A 16,276-nucleotide genomic window follows, 5' to 3' on the forward strand; every position below is an offset into this window, starting at 1 on the left:
TTCTTGTGTTGGAAGTTTTGTTTATCTTAAATAAGGAAGCTGAATGCTGGTAGTAAGGATTTTCCATTTGCAAGAGGTAAGTAACTTTATTTTTAATTATAAAGGTAATTTATGCTTGATATAGAAAAGTTATAGCAATGCAGAAGTGTAAAAAGTGTATAACTCCCACAACCAGTGGTAAGTCATCAGTCAGGCTAATTGCTTTCCCCATCCCCTGAACAGGCTACTGGTGCTCCCATTAGCCATCTATTTTGAAGGAGAGGTTAAGATTCTGAAAGTCAATCTTTGCTTATTTTAGTGGTTCTAACAATTGGTGAAACTGAAGAGTGACATTTGTAGAAGTTTTTTTTTTTCTTCCAAAAAGTCCAGATTCAAATCTTATAACCCAACTTATAAATCCACATGAAGAAGTTAAATTTCAATACTTAAAAGAAAAATCATACTATTATTAGAGTAATACAAAAATTGCAAGAGACAAAAGAATAAAATACATTAAAATGTTAATAGCAGTCTAAGGTGACAGGACTTCGGGGGATTTTTTTCAGCTTTTCTTCGTAGAGTGGGGCATTGCATTTTTATTAATTGTGTAGTAAAGAAAATAATTTTAAGAAAAGTGTTCCTGATAATGACATACTAGGTGATTGGATTCAAACCAAACAGCCCAATAACTGACACTTATTAAATCTTTATTGACTAAACAGCTTTTTAAAATTTACTGCTGCTTCCTTTTAGGCTATTTTTTGGTTAGGAATTCTACTTAGAGGATTAAAGATAAATGAATAATTATATTAATAATTTGAGAAGACTTGTGAAAATCTTAAAGACATTGACTTCAATGCCTCAAATACTTATTGAGCAGCTGTTACAGGCAAGTCACTGTGGGAGCAGAAGGATGAGTGAACTCCATCCTTACTCCCAAGGGCTCAGGCAAGGGAGGTAAGACAGGAACCCACAGAGCCACACGCTAGATGGCCTTTCTAAGGGTTTTGAGATACAAAATGCTGAGAGTCCAGAGAAGTAAAGAATCATCTCTGAATGATGAGGAATCCAGGAAAGCTTCATGTAGGCAGTCGAATTTGAGCTAGGTCTTAGAATGGGCAGGATTTTTCATACTTAGAAATTGAAGGGGCTTTTTTAAGTGGAGGAAAGGCAAACAGGCACAGAGGTGCCAAGCACCAGGGCATGTCAGAAGAACGAGGAGTCCAGTTTGGCCAAAGCACACAGCATGTGTAAGGGAAGGGACAGATAAGACTGGTACAGGGGTCGAGGAGACTTGAACGTCAAGCCACAAAGCTAGAGCTTGTAGATGATGGGTGATCTTGGGGGTCCTTTGAGCAGGCAATGTGATACAATCAATGTCAGCTTAGGACAGTTCCTTTGGCCAAGTAGGGGACAGTGTGGGAAGACAAGGATGGGAAGATGAATCCCAGATGAATGATAAATGGGGCCTGAGCTGAGCAGGTGGCATCAGAAGGAAGACAGCTGTGATACTTTGTAGATATAGACTCAATAGATCAGGGGCCTAGGATTCAGTGAGACTGGTGCTCAAATCCCACTCTGCCGCTTCATTACTTAGTTACCCTGAGCCTGTCTCTTCTCCTCTACAAAATGGGTGTAAGAGTAATTATATCATGGGGTTGCTGCATAGTAGGCAGAGGCAGTTATTCTTGTGAAGCATTTTAGCACAGCTCTGGCATGGTGAGTGCTCAGTACATGTTAATGTCACTGATGGTACTACCTGGAGTTGGAGTTAGGAAGGAAACAGGTGTCAGCTCCAGTGACTGAGTAACAAGGCCGACAGTACAGCAGCTGGGAGCATGGCATCTGCAGGTAGAGACTGTATTTGGAACCCGACTCAACTACTTACCAGCTTTAATCTCATACAAGCCACTTAACCCCTCTCTGTTTCCTTAGCTGTAAAATGGGCATAGTATTAATACCCGCCCCCCAAGGAGCTGCTGTGGAAATAAAGTGAGATAATACATGTAAATGTACCTGATACATTTTAAGAGCCCAGTAGTTATTAGTTATTGGGTCAGGGGTGGAGATGCAGAGTTGAATAGAATTACCCCTACCATCTCCTGTGGCAAGATATGCAAGTAGAGGTGGAGACATGCTGCAGGGGACTGGCCATGAAGGACAGACCCGGAAGAACACTAAAGGCTGGAGGTAGTCAGGAGTCGCTGGCACAGAGGTGATTATTGTACCTCTACGGGTACACGAACCAAGATTGGGTACATAAATTGGCCTAAGGAAACAATCAGATAAATCCAGAATACAGGACGTCTATAAGACATATATAAGATGGCTGGGACTTTTTAAAAAGTAAATGTCATGGAAAAAAAATAGTAAGGGGGCTGTTCTAGACTAAAAGAGACTAGGGTTATAATCAAAAGTAATGTGTGAATCTTAACTGGGCCCTGTTTTTTAGAAAAGAGAAAAAGACACTCTTGGGACAGTTACGGAATTTCAATTAAGGAATCTGTCTTAGAGGCTATTGGGATAAACATGCTGAAATACCTTAGGGATGAAATGCCATGCATGTTTGGGGTGGAGGGAAGAAAAATAAATATGGCAAAAATGTTAACAACTGTTTATGTGGAGGGTATATGTGGGTATTCATTGTACTAGCTTTTCAACTTTTTCTGGATGCTTGAACATTTTCAAATTCTCAGAAAAATGAGGAAAAAAGAGACCTGAAGAAAAACTGTTTGGAGATCAGTCTACATCAGGAAAAGGAATTCTCTGGAGGAAAAGCAAGTTCCATCTACCAAAGGAAAAATTTCAAGAAGGGAGAGATTAAGCAAAATGAAGGCTGAAAATAAATCATCATATTCAGCCATTGTGAGACTGTAGCGGCTTCTTAAGAGTCCAGTGTAGCCTGAAAAGCTGACCACGAGTGAAGGAGTAAGGAGTGGGGAGGAAATATAAGCAGCAAGGACTGCTCGACAGTCCTTGCTTAGGGGGTGCTCAGTTGGGAGCATCCAGGCTGGGGGAGTCTTTCTTTTCAGTCCAGGGAAGACTGGGGCATTGCTAAAGAGGAAGACTCTGAAGAAAGGGAGGGAATGAGACAGAGGAAAAGAGGTAACGTTGTGGAGGAAGGGCCCAGGAAAGGTGGAAGAGGAATGGATGAAAACATGAGAGGAGGAGGTGGCCTCAGATGGGAGGGTGCCTTCCCTTTGGCCCAGGAGTGAGGACTGTGAAGATGTGGGGGCAGAAGCTCCCTTCCTAATAACGAGGGATGAGGTCATGTCTTGCTACTAGGCGGCAGGTGTGAGGCAGTTAAGTGGGGAAACAGCACAGCTGCCACTGGCTCTGAAACGGGAAAAATGAGGGCGGAGGTAAGATAGGGTGATTGGTACTGCCGGGCAAGATGGGGAGGGGAGCAAAAAGAGGGCTTCTCCAGGACTGCCTTCCTAAGGCACTAGAAATGACAGGGTAATGAGCAGTCTTGGAAACTCTCCCGTTCAGAAATTGGCGCTGGGCAAAGACTACTCATCAATGATTTACTCATTAGGAAATGAGGAAAACTTTTTTTGGGTAAAAATGCTTTATCATTTCCATGCACCCTCTACCCTGGGTTGCCCTGGCTGGTGTACAGCCACCTGGTGTGATAGTCTTTGGTGTGTAAGGAAGCTCCTGTCCTTTCAAAGTCACCAGGCACAATATGGCCATGGCTCCAGGTGATCTAGGTTCACAGGGCTGTTGGAGCTCTCATTCCAAAGGCAGTCAGAGGAAAACCACCCCCTGCGCGGATGCCACTAAACGCCACCAGCATTGGAGGCCGCTGGAGCTTGCGCTCCCAGGCACCCCGGAGGACCACGGATTGATTTTTGGTTCTGCCTGGCCTCCGAAGTGCTTCTCAAGACCCCACATTTGGCGATTTCGATTCGGCAGAGCGGCAACGGACCTGAGATCTCGCTCCCAGGTGAGGCTGAAGACGCCGGTCCGCGGGCCACACTTTTTGAGTAGGGCTGGCCGGGGGTGGGTGGGTGGGAGCGGCTAAAACCTACAGGAAGACCTTCGTGATGACGTAGCCGTCCCTGGGGTCCCCCTCGGGTTCCTCTTTGAGCGGAGCGTGCAGCAGGGCCGAGCCCAAGGCCAAGGCGCCCTCCCGGCGGCTCACTTCCCGCAGCCGCGCCTGCAGCGCCTCCCTCTCGGCCTGCAGCTCCCGGCGCGCCTGGGCCGCCGCGCGCTCCTCCTCCTGCAGCGCCCGCCGCCTGCGCTCCAGGGCGCGCTCGCCCTGCTCCACGGCCGCCTCGCGCCGCGCCAGCTCGCGCTCCCGCAGGCTGCCGCGCACTGCCAGCGCGCCCATCTGCTCCAGCAGGCGCGCCCAGTCGCCCTCGGCGGCCGCGGCGGGGCCGGGGGCAGCGGGCGGCGAGCGGCGGGCGGTGCTCTCCGCCAGCTCCCGCCGGTGCGCGCTCCTCAAGTGCTTCCACAGCGCAGCGGTGCCCGCGTGCCAGCCCGGGCCGCGGCCCACCTGCTCCCCGCACAGCCGGCAGGTGGCCCAGGGGCCCGACGCATGGCCGGGGCGCGCCGGCGCCAGGTGGAAGTACCCCCAGGCCTCGGAGTACGGCGCCCCCAGGCGGCCTGCAGCCGCGTCCGGCCCGCCCGTCTCTTCCATGGTCACGGCCGGCTCGTCGCTCCTCATTCTCTAGGCAGCGCCTGCACCGAGGGACACAGGGTAAGACGACCACAAAATTACATGTGCACACGGACACACGCTCCAACACACAACTTCTAGGACGAGAGTTAGCCTGTCAAGAAACCATGCCTCCCTCTCACTACTGATAAAAATCCTGCGGTTAGTTTGGGTAGATGCTTGCGTTTCTTTTTCAGTAGGTATTAACCGTTGATTCTTCGTGGGGGGGAAAGGTAGAAAATGCCTAGCCCTTCTTTCCTTAACCAGGAATTTTCTTCGAAATTTATTGGATTCCCTGGCTCACAAGTACTAAGACTAAAATTGGGAAGCCAAGCTTCTCATAAGAATAAGCTAAATAAGTGCTGTATGTATATGTTAGTTTTAACTAGTCTCCTTTACGCTCTTTAAAAAAAAACGAGCAAGGCTCCCTTTTGAATTCTTCTCGCAGTGTTGCACAAGAAAGGAGTGGGGGAAAAAAGTTTCAGGAATGAAAATTTTGTTTCTTGGACTTTAAGGGTGACAGTGCTAGGACTGAGCAGCTTTTCAAAAAGCTTTCAAGGAGACAACTTTTTTCAAGGTAAAAATATCTTTGTTTTTGTGATTTTAAAAACGATGTGCTTATGAGAAACAAGAACTGCTAAGAATCATTAAAATGTTTAAAAAATACGCACATTTAGAAAACAGCAATATACAAAGCAGTTTTCTAAACTTTTACCTTCAAATCAGGCGGTGGGCTGTCTCTATCATTGCCTCAGGGTTTCTAGCCAGCCCAGGTTCTCAGGTGGAAACACTGCAGTGTGGCTTCTGAGTTCTCAAGAACCATCAGCAGTGCTAGGAGTAAATTCAGAGGACAGGCGGTGGAGTAAAAGAAATTCAATTAAACAGCCCTGAAAGTAGATACTAGAAATCCTGGATGGTGCCATGTCCCTCTGGTGTTCATTCTGCCGACCCTCTCATAGGTGCTCCAGTCATAAAAAAAATAAAATTAGTTTTCTATATTGCTTATCCCAACTAAATGGCCCGCAGTCTATATTTGCAAGACAAAAAGCTTGGTGGATTCTCTTAATTAAGGAAGAAAAATAGAAGTAATAGCTGTTTGCTTTGTCCAACAAATACCTGTAGTTAAAGGGATCCAAATACAACACAGTGCCTATCACTGCCAGGTCTTTTCTATTAAGAAAACATTTCCCACTGTTATAACCTATCAAATGAGGGGGGAGATAGAAAAGGTGAATTTTCTTCTTTAAAAAATAACTTCACTGGGCTTCCCTGGTGGCGCAGTGGTTGAGAGTCCGCCTGCCAATGCAGGGGACACGGGTTCATGCCCTGGTCCGGGAAGATCCCACATGCCGCGGAGCGGCTGGGCCCGTGAGCCATGGCCGCTGAGCCTGCGCGTCCGGAGCCTGTGCTCTGCAACGGGAGAGGCCACAACAGTGTGAGGCCCGCGTACCGCAAAAAAAACAAAACAAAACAAAACTTCACAAAGGGTCAAATGTGTGATTCTAGACAAATTTGCTTTGAAAGTTTAAAAATAATAATAGAATATATGACAGACTTGGAGCTCTCCTGAGAACTTATTTCATCGGGAAAGTTCAGGCCGAGGTGGGAGAATAATGGACAATGAGATAGCCAGTGCCTGCTCCTACTGTCAGGTTTTGAACCAGCAGCAGTGGAGATGATGAAGTTCCAGAATCTCTTTTATTAAAGGCAACTAGGGATGACTGAAGACAAAGATGAAAACAGGAAAAATATGTTGCTTTAATAATAGTATTTAGTGAACCTTTTAATTCAGTTGCTAATAGTCTTGTTACAGATGCGTTACACTTTTCTAAACCTCATTTGTTTTTTTCCCACCAAGCAAGTCCACTGAGATCAGGCAGGACATTTAACATATCTCTTGAATTAAAAAAAAAAAAAGAATGGATTTACCAGAATCATCCAAAAAAATAATAAGTACCAGGCCTCTTCTAACAAAAGAAATAGCTATTTACGTATCTTCTGATATGAGGCATTGGTTTGAATATGGTTACCCATGATAATTAGTATAAAAGGTCATTAGAAATTAAAGGCTAGATTTCCCCCAAGAGATTTACTAAATCAATAAAGTCCCCAAAGCCGGAGTGGTGGGATGAGGAGGGGAGTTACAGACCCCCTTCAAGGATAACTTTTTTGCGGTTAGTAAACATTGTGTTTAGTAAACAGAACCAGATTTTAGTCTTAGAGATGTTTTTTGTTACCCAGCTTTACTTAAAATTTTTTTCTACATTTCTTTTTTCTTTTTTTTAGAATTCCATTCCTTCTAAATTAGAATCTTACCTTTCCAGAGTGTGCCCTTTCTTTAAATTACTAGACATACACAAAAGTGGAGAGAATAGTAGTATTATGAGTGCCTATATTTACTTTATAAATTGAAAGAGATTTAATTTCTTCAAAATCTGGGATGCCCAGAGGAGTGCCACATACAGGAGTGGCATCTGTTCTAAGACTTAAGGTGGAAAACAGGGATGAGAAGCACTGATCACTGATTTTGATGTCTTAATCCTTTAGACTTAGTGGAGCCCTCATCTGAGCCAGGGACAAGCAGCACCACAAGTGTTGGCCAGCAGAGTGCTGCCCCTCTGAGGGCGGCAGAGGGACCTCCTATGCCCTGGCAAGCCTTCACTCTCGGAGGTCTTAACCGGTGGAAGACAGCATGGTTCAGAACTGCCTCACCTTCTCAGCCCTCCGACCACAGCTACATTCTGGCTCAGAAGAGTCTTCTGTTCAGACTCAGTCTCTAAAGAGTGACCAGCAGTAACTGTGGCCACAAGTCGTTCCTAGCAGAACCTTCCTAGGTCTGCTAAGCAATCCCTGAGCTCATTTCAACCATCCCTACAGTGCAGAGGGAGAGAAGCTTGGCTTGGAAGTCAGCTTGGCTTGGGAGAGAAGTCTTAGAATCTTCAGCCACGACCCTAATATACAAAGAGCTCTTACAAACTGAGAAGAAAAAGACAAACAAGCCAATTGAAAAATGGGCAAGAAATATGAGTAGGCAAATGACCCAAGAGCAAAATCAGATGGCCAGGAAATTTGTGAAAAGATGCACACCACTTATATTCAGGGAAGTGCTATTAAAGTAACAATAAGGTCTCATGTTAGATCCATCACACTAACAAAAATGAAGAGGTTTGTCAGCCAAAGTTGGAAGGGGGGGCAGAGAAAAGGGTATGCTCATGCATTCCTAGTGGAGATGTGAAGGCTTTTAGGAAAAGCAATCTGCAATTTCTATTAATTAAAAATAGATATAATTGGGGATCCAACTCCTGGGAATCTGTTCTGTAGAAGTAAAAGTACCAATATGTAAAGTAACATGTATTAGGATGTTTATCATAGTATTATTTAGAATGGCAAAAAACTGGAATCAAGAGAATGGCTACCAGCAGGAAAATGGCTGGGTAAATAATGTGTAGTCACCTCAGGGAATATTATGCTGCCATTAAAAAGGATGGATTGGAGCTCTGTCAGGGGGATGTCTGGAGGAACTGTTTAGGGAGAAAAGCAAGATGCATAAAGGTGTGTATAATATGATCTCACTCTTATTAAATAATTAGATCTGTATAGGATATACAGATTAATGATTTTTTATAAATATGAAGAAAAATGAGATACACTATGGGTTGAGGGGGTTGCAGCTGATGTGAAAGGAGAAGGGGCAGAGGTAAAGACAAAAGGAAAAGAAAAAGTGCTGAGAAAGCATGTACGTGATCATGTGTATACATTTAGGTAGAGTATATATATGGCAGGGTCTATACATAAATAAAAAGTAATTTTATAAAGCAATCCTCAAGCATGTGAGCTCAGGCAGGCCTAGGCAGCCTTAACTCTGGAGACTGGAGGGAACAGTCCCATGGGGCATAGTGCACTGCCATCTGGCCCTGGAGGGATCCCAGTGTGTGAGCTTGCTCAGTGTGGGTGGTTCCTGCCTGAGCACGTCCCTGCCTGAGCAGAAGGAGATTCTATATCGACGTAAGATGGAGGGTGCCATGGGAGGGCAGCACACCTCACTCATCTCCCCGGCATAGGGCCTGCATAGGGCAGGCACTCAGGGGACACTGCATTAAATGAAATGAGCCCAACTTTACCTTTCTTAGCCCCAGCTCACCGGAGTCTCTATCTCCCCATCTGTCAGGAGAAATGATAAGATTAGCTGCCCCTAATAGGTGGCTGAAATCAGATAACGCACGAGATGTCACTGTTGGACTCGCCAGTGCTATATCAATTCAAAGCATGAACAAAAGGAAGCTCCCAGTAGTTACTATTCAAACATGCCTACACGAAGTTCTTAGTGGCTAAAAGGGAGTGCTGTTTTTCTCTTTAACATATTCTGTTATTCAATAGAGGAAGTAGTTTAAGTTGGAAGAATTCTCTTGGGGATTTTTAAATACAAAAAGCAAATTAAAAAGAATCATAGCTCCACTTCCCCACCCCCAACCAAATTTATTTTCACTTCCTCAGTTGATCTTCCTGCACAATAGGTGGCTCATCACTCAGGTAGAAGATGATAGGGAGGCCTAGTTAGCTGGGGCTAACTAGAGATGTGGGGTCCTGTGATATGCATTTCTTCCTTACCAAGTACTGCCCCAAAACCGAACACCTATTGACTTGTATGGTTAGCTAACAAGAAGAAAACGAAAAGTAAAAGCTCTCTTAATTTTCCTTAAACAATTGAAAAACTACCAGAAAGTTGCCAATGAATGATTATGTCGTTTACGTCCCTTCACTTCATCCACTCTTTCATTCAAACTCTCCTTGTGTACCTGATCAGGGCCAGGCACGTGCTTGCTGCCCAGGATGCCAAGAGGAGCACCACATAGTCCCTGCCCTCTGGAAGCCTACCATCTGGTGGGGAGAGATGCTTCAAGATGCTGACACCCATGGTAAAGATCAGAGCAGTGTTCACTCATGAAGAGTGGGGAAGCGTGGGCTTGGGGACCCTAACACAAAGGTTCATGCAGATACACGTGCTTAAGCATTCTTTCCCTTCCCCACCTTGCTCAGGGTACAACATTCACTAAAACGCGTCACCATTAGTGCTGACTCTAATAAATAAAGTACCAGTTCTTTAGTTGTATAATTAGGCTTCCAAGCTTATATTTTAAATAAAATTTTTTGAGGCTAAATAAATGCACTGCTAGCATGAAATTAATTTAACAGTGGAAATTTTTGAGTCCAATTTCAGGGGGAAAAAAGCTGAAAAAAAAAGTAGATTTTAGTTATTTCTTGGAAAGGGAGAGAGTAGTATTAATGGTATGATGCCTCTGAATTCTATGATGAGTTTCATTCCAGTATCCATTATCTGGAAGGGATGATACGAAGTCTAAGCTGCTGGAAGATAAGACATTCATATTAATTACCTCTGCACTTGATGTTCTCTGAAGAAGTTTTATTCTTCTAATAACTTATCAGATTAAAACCCATATTCCTCAATGTGATCTCCCTGAATACCAATATAGAGAATAAAGGAAGAGATCAGAACCTGGATGAATACTTTGTGTAAATATGGGTGTATACATACAATGTATGATTATAACATTGAGAATCATCCTATAAACCACCCACAGAAGTTAGTTTTATTATTTTACACTTGTGCTTGTACACATACAAAATATCAGGCAGGCTAAATGTCAAAGAACCAGGCAGTGTTCTCAGAAAATCACAGAAAGCTCTATTTGTCCTTCCATGGTCAAGTCTAATCGCTTTAGTTGGATTAATCTAGCAGAGTTACAAACAAATATGTGTAGATTGAGCCTGGCTGGATCTTAGGTGAGAAATTCACCCTAATGTCAAATCCACACAGACTTATGTGAAAACACTAAAAACATTTTTATCCACCAGTAACTTTAATCAAAGCAGAATATAATAATTAAAACAAATAATTAGCCTTGACAACTGAGGTATCAAGGAAACTACAGTTCATCTGTTACCTGTCCATCTCTGTTGAAATATTAATTTACTGCCATATATTAATCTATTTATAAACAAATCTAGACAGTTAGAAAAATTAGTCTATAGTCACCAGGCTGAAGGCTTAGTTGAAGTAAAAATGCTTCCAAACTGTAAAGGATGGATACCTCAGGGAATAAAGGGTTAAGTGTGAAAAAACTTGGAAAAATGTTACACATGGGCTGTAAAAAATGTACTGGACCCACAGCTAATGAACTGGTAAATCAGAGATGTTCTCTAAATGTCATAAGCCAAAATTTTAGATACTTCTTCCATTAGCTAAAAGGCTGAGAAACGCTCTCTATTAATGTATTTTTTTTAATGAAAATTGTGACGCTTCCTCCCTAAGTGGACCTTTATTTCAGGCCTACATTATTTTATTTAATACATGTGTTCCTAAAAAGAAAGGTGTTGATCCATTTTCATCGTGTAAGATGCATTATTTAATGTGAATTAGTGGGATTTAAAGCTGCCCTACTTTGAAGAGCTCTGTAACAAAGATTTTTTAATTAAGAATTACGCGGTATTGACTCTTGGTCTTTGCATACATTGTTGTATACTTTTCATTGTCAGCTGCCTCAAGCTATTTTTGGCTTAAAAATGTGTATAAATAATTACATTAATGAAAAGTACAGAAAATGATTACCCTAATTATGTCAATTTATTAAGCTATTTCGACAACAGTTTCTCGTAAACACCGCATCTTTGTAGTCTTAGCTAATTAGAAGTTTGGATGGTAGCAGGTACTTTTTTTTTTTTTTTCCTTTCAAGGAGGGAAAACTAACTTTTCTTGGTAAACTTCGGGCATTAAGTTAGTGTAAGTGATTATAGCAAACTGCTCCTGTATGTTCCTGAAGGATCAGAAAATTCCTTTGTTTGAGCACGGTGGGGATCGGGGTCTTTGTTTGAGCATCTGGCTTGCATTCGGTTTCTCCCCAAAGTGGGAAACATTCAGAAAGTCTCAATTAGAGAAAGGGCCGCCAACCACTTGCCCTGTTAAAGGACTGACTGCAATAAGGCAACTTTAATAAAGGGAGAGCACATGACTTTCGATATTCCTGAATAACTTTTTTGAAGGGAGACTGTAGAGCAGGAGCAAAAATGAGGTGCATAAAGAAACTGAACCGTGCGTTACGCAGAATCCCGGGTCCAAACGCATCTTTTACAATAACGGTAATCCCACCACCGCGGAGGGCAAGCCCGGCACCCCATGCACTAGCAAGCCTGCGCGTCTGCGTCTGCGGGGAGCTGGCGCTCTGCGATCCCCCGCCAGGCCCCCGGCTGGTCCCAGCTCACTCCGCCGCCCCCAGGCAGCTTCCCGCGATCCCTCACCTGTCCCTCGGGACTCCCCAGTCTCCCGTGGGCACGCGCCGCCGTGAGTCTCGCAGCCCACACTCACCCCATCACCCCCGAAGCGGGAGGTGGGCTGGGTGTCTGGGATCGCCGATCCCCTCCAGGATCCTCGCAGACATTTTGTCCTGTGCGGAAATCTCAGCGCCGCGTCCCCCTTAAAGACACAGCGCTCCATTCATGCGCCTGGAGTGGAAAGGGGGGATGGAAACGTGTGACCCGGTGTTGAAAGGGCTGGAGAGTCACTCCCGAACCGTCCAGGTCCATGAGCAACAGACTTGTGTTTGCCCAGGTTTAAAAAAAAAAAATGATGCAGTAGTTTAGTGATTTTTAAAAATGGAATTACTGTTTTATATCTTTATAGTAACCTTCCAAGACCTGGATTCCTGGGCTTGAGTCTCTGAGTGTAATTTTCATCCTTTCAGGTTCAAGGTGTGCGATGGCACAAGTCGTTAGAAGAAATCCCCTGAACCAAGGTCTGGACAGATAAAGGTAGGGCTCATTGGTGTTCACTAAAACTTAATAATACTAGCATGGTGTATCAGTCAGCTTTTGGTGGATTATGCTTAGGTAACAAACAACCCCTACAACTCAGTAATTTACAAAAACAAAGATTCATTTCTCAAGCAAATTACATCTGCTGCAGGCAGCTTTGGCTCTACTCCACTGGTTTCCTGGCTTGCAGGCTCCAGGTTGAAAGACCAACTTTTTGGGGACACGCTCACTGTGTGCTGGACCCAAACTTGAGGGAGGAGAAATACTGATTTGTAGTGCTTGCTATTTCCATGATGTAAATACTCCCACCATGGCAGGTTTCAGGCTACAAACAGTTTAACAAGGGGCTTGCCAAGTTTCTGGAAATGTAATAATCAGCTCTTATAAACCACTGGCACATGCTGCTTTTAAAACTGAAAACAGCTCACATTCTGTATCCTTCAGTTCTGCTCACCTCAGTTTTGCTCACATTCTATTGACCAAAGCAAGTAACATGACAGGGCCTATCAGTGGGGCCAGAAAGTATATTCCTCTTATAAGGAAGCCTTGCCAGTCACATGACAATGGGTAGAGATTGTATAATCCTTTTAAATGAAATTGAGTAAATAACTGGTTAGAATAATACAATCCACCTTACATACTTTGGTTTAAGTAATTTCTTTTTGAAAACCTCATTCTTTCTATAAACCAGAGTTTCACAGTCTATTAATGGGGTTTCTCCTTACCATTCCAAGAATGGTTTCAGAAGAAGAAACTGGTTGGATGTCTTCAAAGGGATAGTTTTGTAATGTGAAGGTTAACTATTAGGTTACTACTTTTCTCCCAAAAGATGTCTATACTTATAGCTGAGGACATCTGATTAAAAGTACGTAGTATAAATGGATCATATTAAAGCCATCTCTTATGGTTTAATTCAAAAACAAAATTTTAAAGTTTATTGTACCTGACAGTCCTTTTAACAAGAGGCTTTAACACTTTGAGTGCCTTAAAAATCCATTTAGCCTTAAACTGACCATGTAATGAGACACATGGTATTTTTTAATTCTAGTTAGTGCTATTTGTACCCAAAGCACTATCCTATACCTGAGTAAGAGTCTTAATTCAAGACACCATTCCTGCCCTCAAGAAGATTACACTCCAGTGAAACAGTAAGACAAATGCAACTCCAGGAAGAAAGTGAACAATGTAAGAGGAAACCTTCATGTGCCACACTAAATGGAGAAGAGCTACATCTTCTTGAAAGTGGCAGCATTTAACTAAGACCTAAAAAAGGGTAGACTTTGGACTCCTGGAATTATGTTTATTATGCTCGCAAGATGTGTTTTGGATTTATTTTTAAAGTCCAGAGAAAAGGAGCCTGTCTTTTCTGTGTTTAAGTCAATGCTTAAACTTTCCTATAGTCTGAAATCTTTCTTGTAGTTTTAAATTAAATTTTAAATCAAATTATAAAATATATCTAAAATATCTAATAACTCTTCTCCTTTGCCCCACACTCTTTGTTCAAATTTCAGCAAGAAAAACACTCTTTAATTCTTATTTTGGTGGTAGCAGTTCCCTTAACTTTCATCATGCTGTTAACAATAAATAAATAAGAGGATCTCATTTCTGTCTTCTGCCCTGGAAGTTGGCAAAGCATAACGACTTACATTTCATTGATAATGCAGAATATTTACTCTCCAGATTCTTGCCAGAGATTATAGCCTTGAAATCTGCTCTCTAATCCTTATCAAAAACCCAGTTTGAGAAAATTACTTATGGAGCTTGCCTCAAAGACATGACATTATAGAGCTGTGTATGTGGACCACACTCTTTTGGTACAATACATCCTTCCTATATGTGCTTTTGGTCTGTAGTTTTTTCTTGGATGTTTTTGTCTGGTTTTGGTGTCAGAGTAATACAGTGTTATAAAATGAGAAATATTCCTTCGTCTTTTATTTTTTGGAAGATTTTGTGACTAATTTATATTAATTCTTCTTTAAATGTTTGTTGGGATTCAACAGAGAAGCCATCTAACCTGAGTTTTTCTTTATGGGTAGTGTTTTAGATTACTAATTTGATTTCTTCATTGGTTCTAGGTCTTTTAGATTTCAGTTCCTACTTGAGGCAGTTTTGGTAGTTTGCATCTTTCTAGGAATTTGTCCATTTCATCCAAGTTATCTAATATGTTGGTGTACAGTTGTGCATAGTATTCCTTTTTAATTTCTGTAAGGTTGGTAGTAATGTCTCCTCTTTCACTTCTGGTTCCTATATGTGCTTTTAATGAACTTTCCATTGGGGTCATGCCATCTGCCTTCAGTGAGGTAGTTTGTAGGACATAGCTACATAAAATTCATTATCATGATCAGTATCATAATGTCATTGACTACAGTTGTCCACTGTATCCCGCAGTGTTTCTTCTGTAGGACCCAGAGAGAAGACCATTCTCTGATCTCTCATGTCATGGAAAGCTCTGCATCCCATGAACAAATGGAACCTTTGAATCCTGTGGGCACTGTGGTTCATTTATTGGACTGTTTGCTTATTTCAGCTGCTAGGAGGCTGAGTCAAATATGGGATCCCTACGCTATTAGTTTCCTAGGGCTGCTGTAACAGGGTACCACAAACTAAGTGGCTTAAAACAAGAGAAATTTATTCTCTTACAGTTCTGGAGGTTAGAAGTCTGAAATCATGGTGCCAGCTGGGCCATCTTCCTCTGAAACCTGTAGGGGAGATTCCTTCCTTGCCTTTCCCTACCTTCTAGTGGTGGCCAGTAATCCCTGGTTTACAGTTTCATCACTCCAATCTCTGCCTTTGTTGTGGCATTCTCCTTGTGTGTGTGTGTCCAATCTTCCCTCTTACAAGGACACCAGGATGGAGCTTGGATTAAGCTCTATCCTAATGACCTCAACTTAACTTGATTATATCTGCCAAAACCCTATTTCCAAATAAGGTCACATTCAGAGGCACCCTGGGTTAGGACTTTAACATATTTTTTTTTTTGCAGGGGGGACACAATTCAACTCATAACACTCACCTACCAGTTCCATATGGTAAACTTTTCTATGTGCTAACCTTTTATTTTCCTACCTTTATTTTCCTTTTGTCCCAATTCCCTGAATTACTTAGTTTTTCCTTAATTATATGCATCTTTGGCAGTGTCTGAAGGAAAGAAGGCAGAAGGGAAGTGGGAAAGGTGGGAAGAAAAGGGAAAAGAGAGAAAGGGAAGGAGGAAGAAAAGTTTGCCCCCCAAAATCAGACAGAGTTGCAGGAATGGGGAGTGAGGGTGGGGAAGACTGGCCGGAAAAGTGTTTTTGCTGTATGGGCTTTGTCAGAGCCTCAGAATTATTCTTTTGGTGAGGAGGAGAGTCGTGATTAGCAGCTGCCTGCAGCTTAGCTCACTTAGAGAAAAGTTAGAAGGTAGTTTGAGGAGCTGAGGATTAGGAGAAGAAGGGTATGATGTAGCTACTTTTAATGCTGACATTAGTAGACACAATATGGGTCCAGGTTTTGTGGTGCTTGAAAGCTTATACAGTGTTTTGTTGTTGTTGTTTTTTGTTTTTTTTGGTTGTGCCGGGTCTTTGTTGTGGCTCGCCAGCTCCTTATTTGTGGCATGTGAACTCTTCGTTGCAGCATGTGGGATCTAGTTCCCTGACCAGGGATTGAACCCGGGCCCCCTGCATTGCGAGTGCAGAATCTTAATCACTGCACCACCAGGGAAGTCCCCAGAAAGCTTATATGGTGTTGAGGACCCATGTATTCTAGCTACCGGGGACATAGACCCATTAAATCATTTATTTAATGTATACAATTTACCCTGGACGACAGCAT

General features: G+C 42.9%; 1 protein-coding gene across 4 annotated transcripts; it reads right to left on the bottom strand.

The window, feature by feature from the left end:
• Positions 1 to 1,120: 1,120 nt before the first annotated feature.
• Positions 1,121 to 12,101, bottom strand: ZBED3 (zinc finger BED-type containing 3). 4 transcript variants are annotated; one of them, XM_082651424.1, is made up of 4 exons: positions 12,024 to 12,097; positions 8,764 to 8,803; positions 5,358 to 5,473; positions 1,121 to 4,665 (listed from the first exon to the last, which is right to left on the bottom strand). In XM_082651424.1, the coding sequence occupies exon 4, from the start codon at positions 4,649 to 4,651 to the stop codon at positions 4,010 to 4,012; it is 642 nt and encodes a 213-aa protein (XP_082507550.1). In that variant the 5' UTR covers positions 4,652 to 4,665; positions 5,358 to 5,473; positions 8,764 to 8,803; positions 12,024 to 12,097; the 3' UTR covers positions 1,121 to 4,009. The 4 variants fall into 4 exon arrangements, with proteins under 4 accessions (XP_082507550.1, XP_082507549.1, XP_082507548.1 ...); XM_082651423.1 differs by having other exon boundaries at positions 11,957 to 12,094; XM_082651422.1 differs by lacking the exon at positions 8,764 to 8,803 and having other exon boundaries at positions 12,024 to 12,101.
• Positions 12,102 to 16,276: the final 4,175 nt, after the last annotated feature.

The sequence above is a fragment of the Grampus griseus genome, assembly GCF_964374135.1.
Source record: "Grampus griseus genome assembly, chromosome: 3".
Taxonomy (NCBI): domain Eukaryota; kingdom Metazoa; phylum Chordata; class Mammalia; order Artiodactyla; family Delphinidae; genus Grampus; species Grampus griseus.

What these genes read in the sequence shown, in the direction of transcription:
- ZBED3 (XM_082651422.1), bottom strand. Translation starts at nt 4,651, where the DNA reads ATGAGGAGCGACGAGCCGGCCGTGACCATGGAAGAGACGGGCGGGCCG.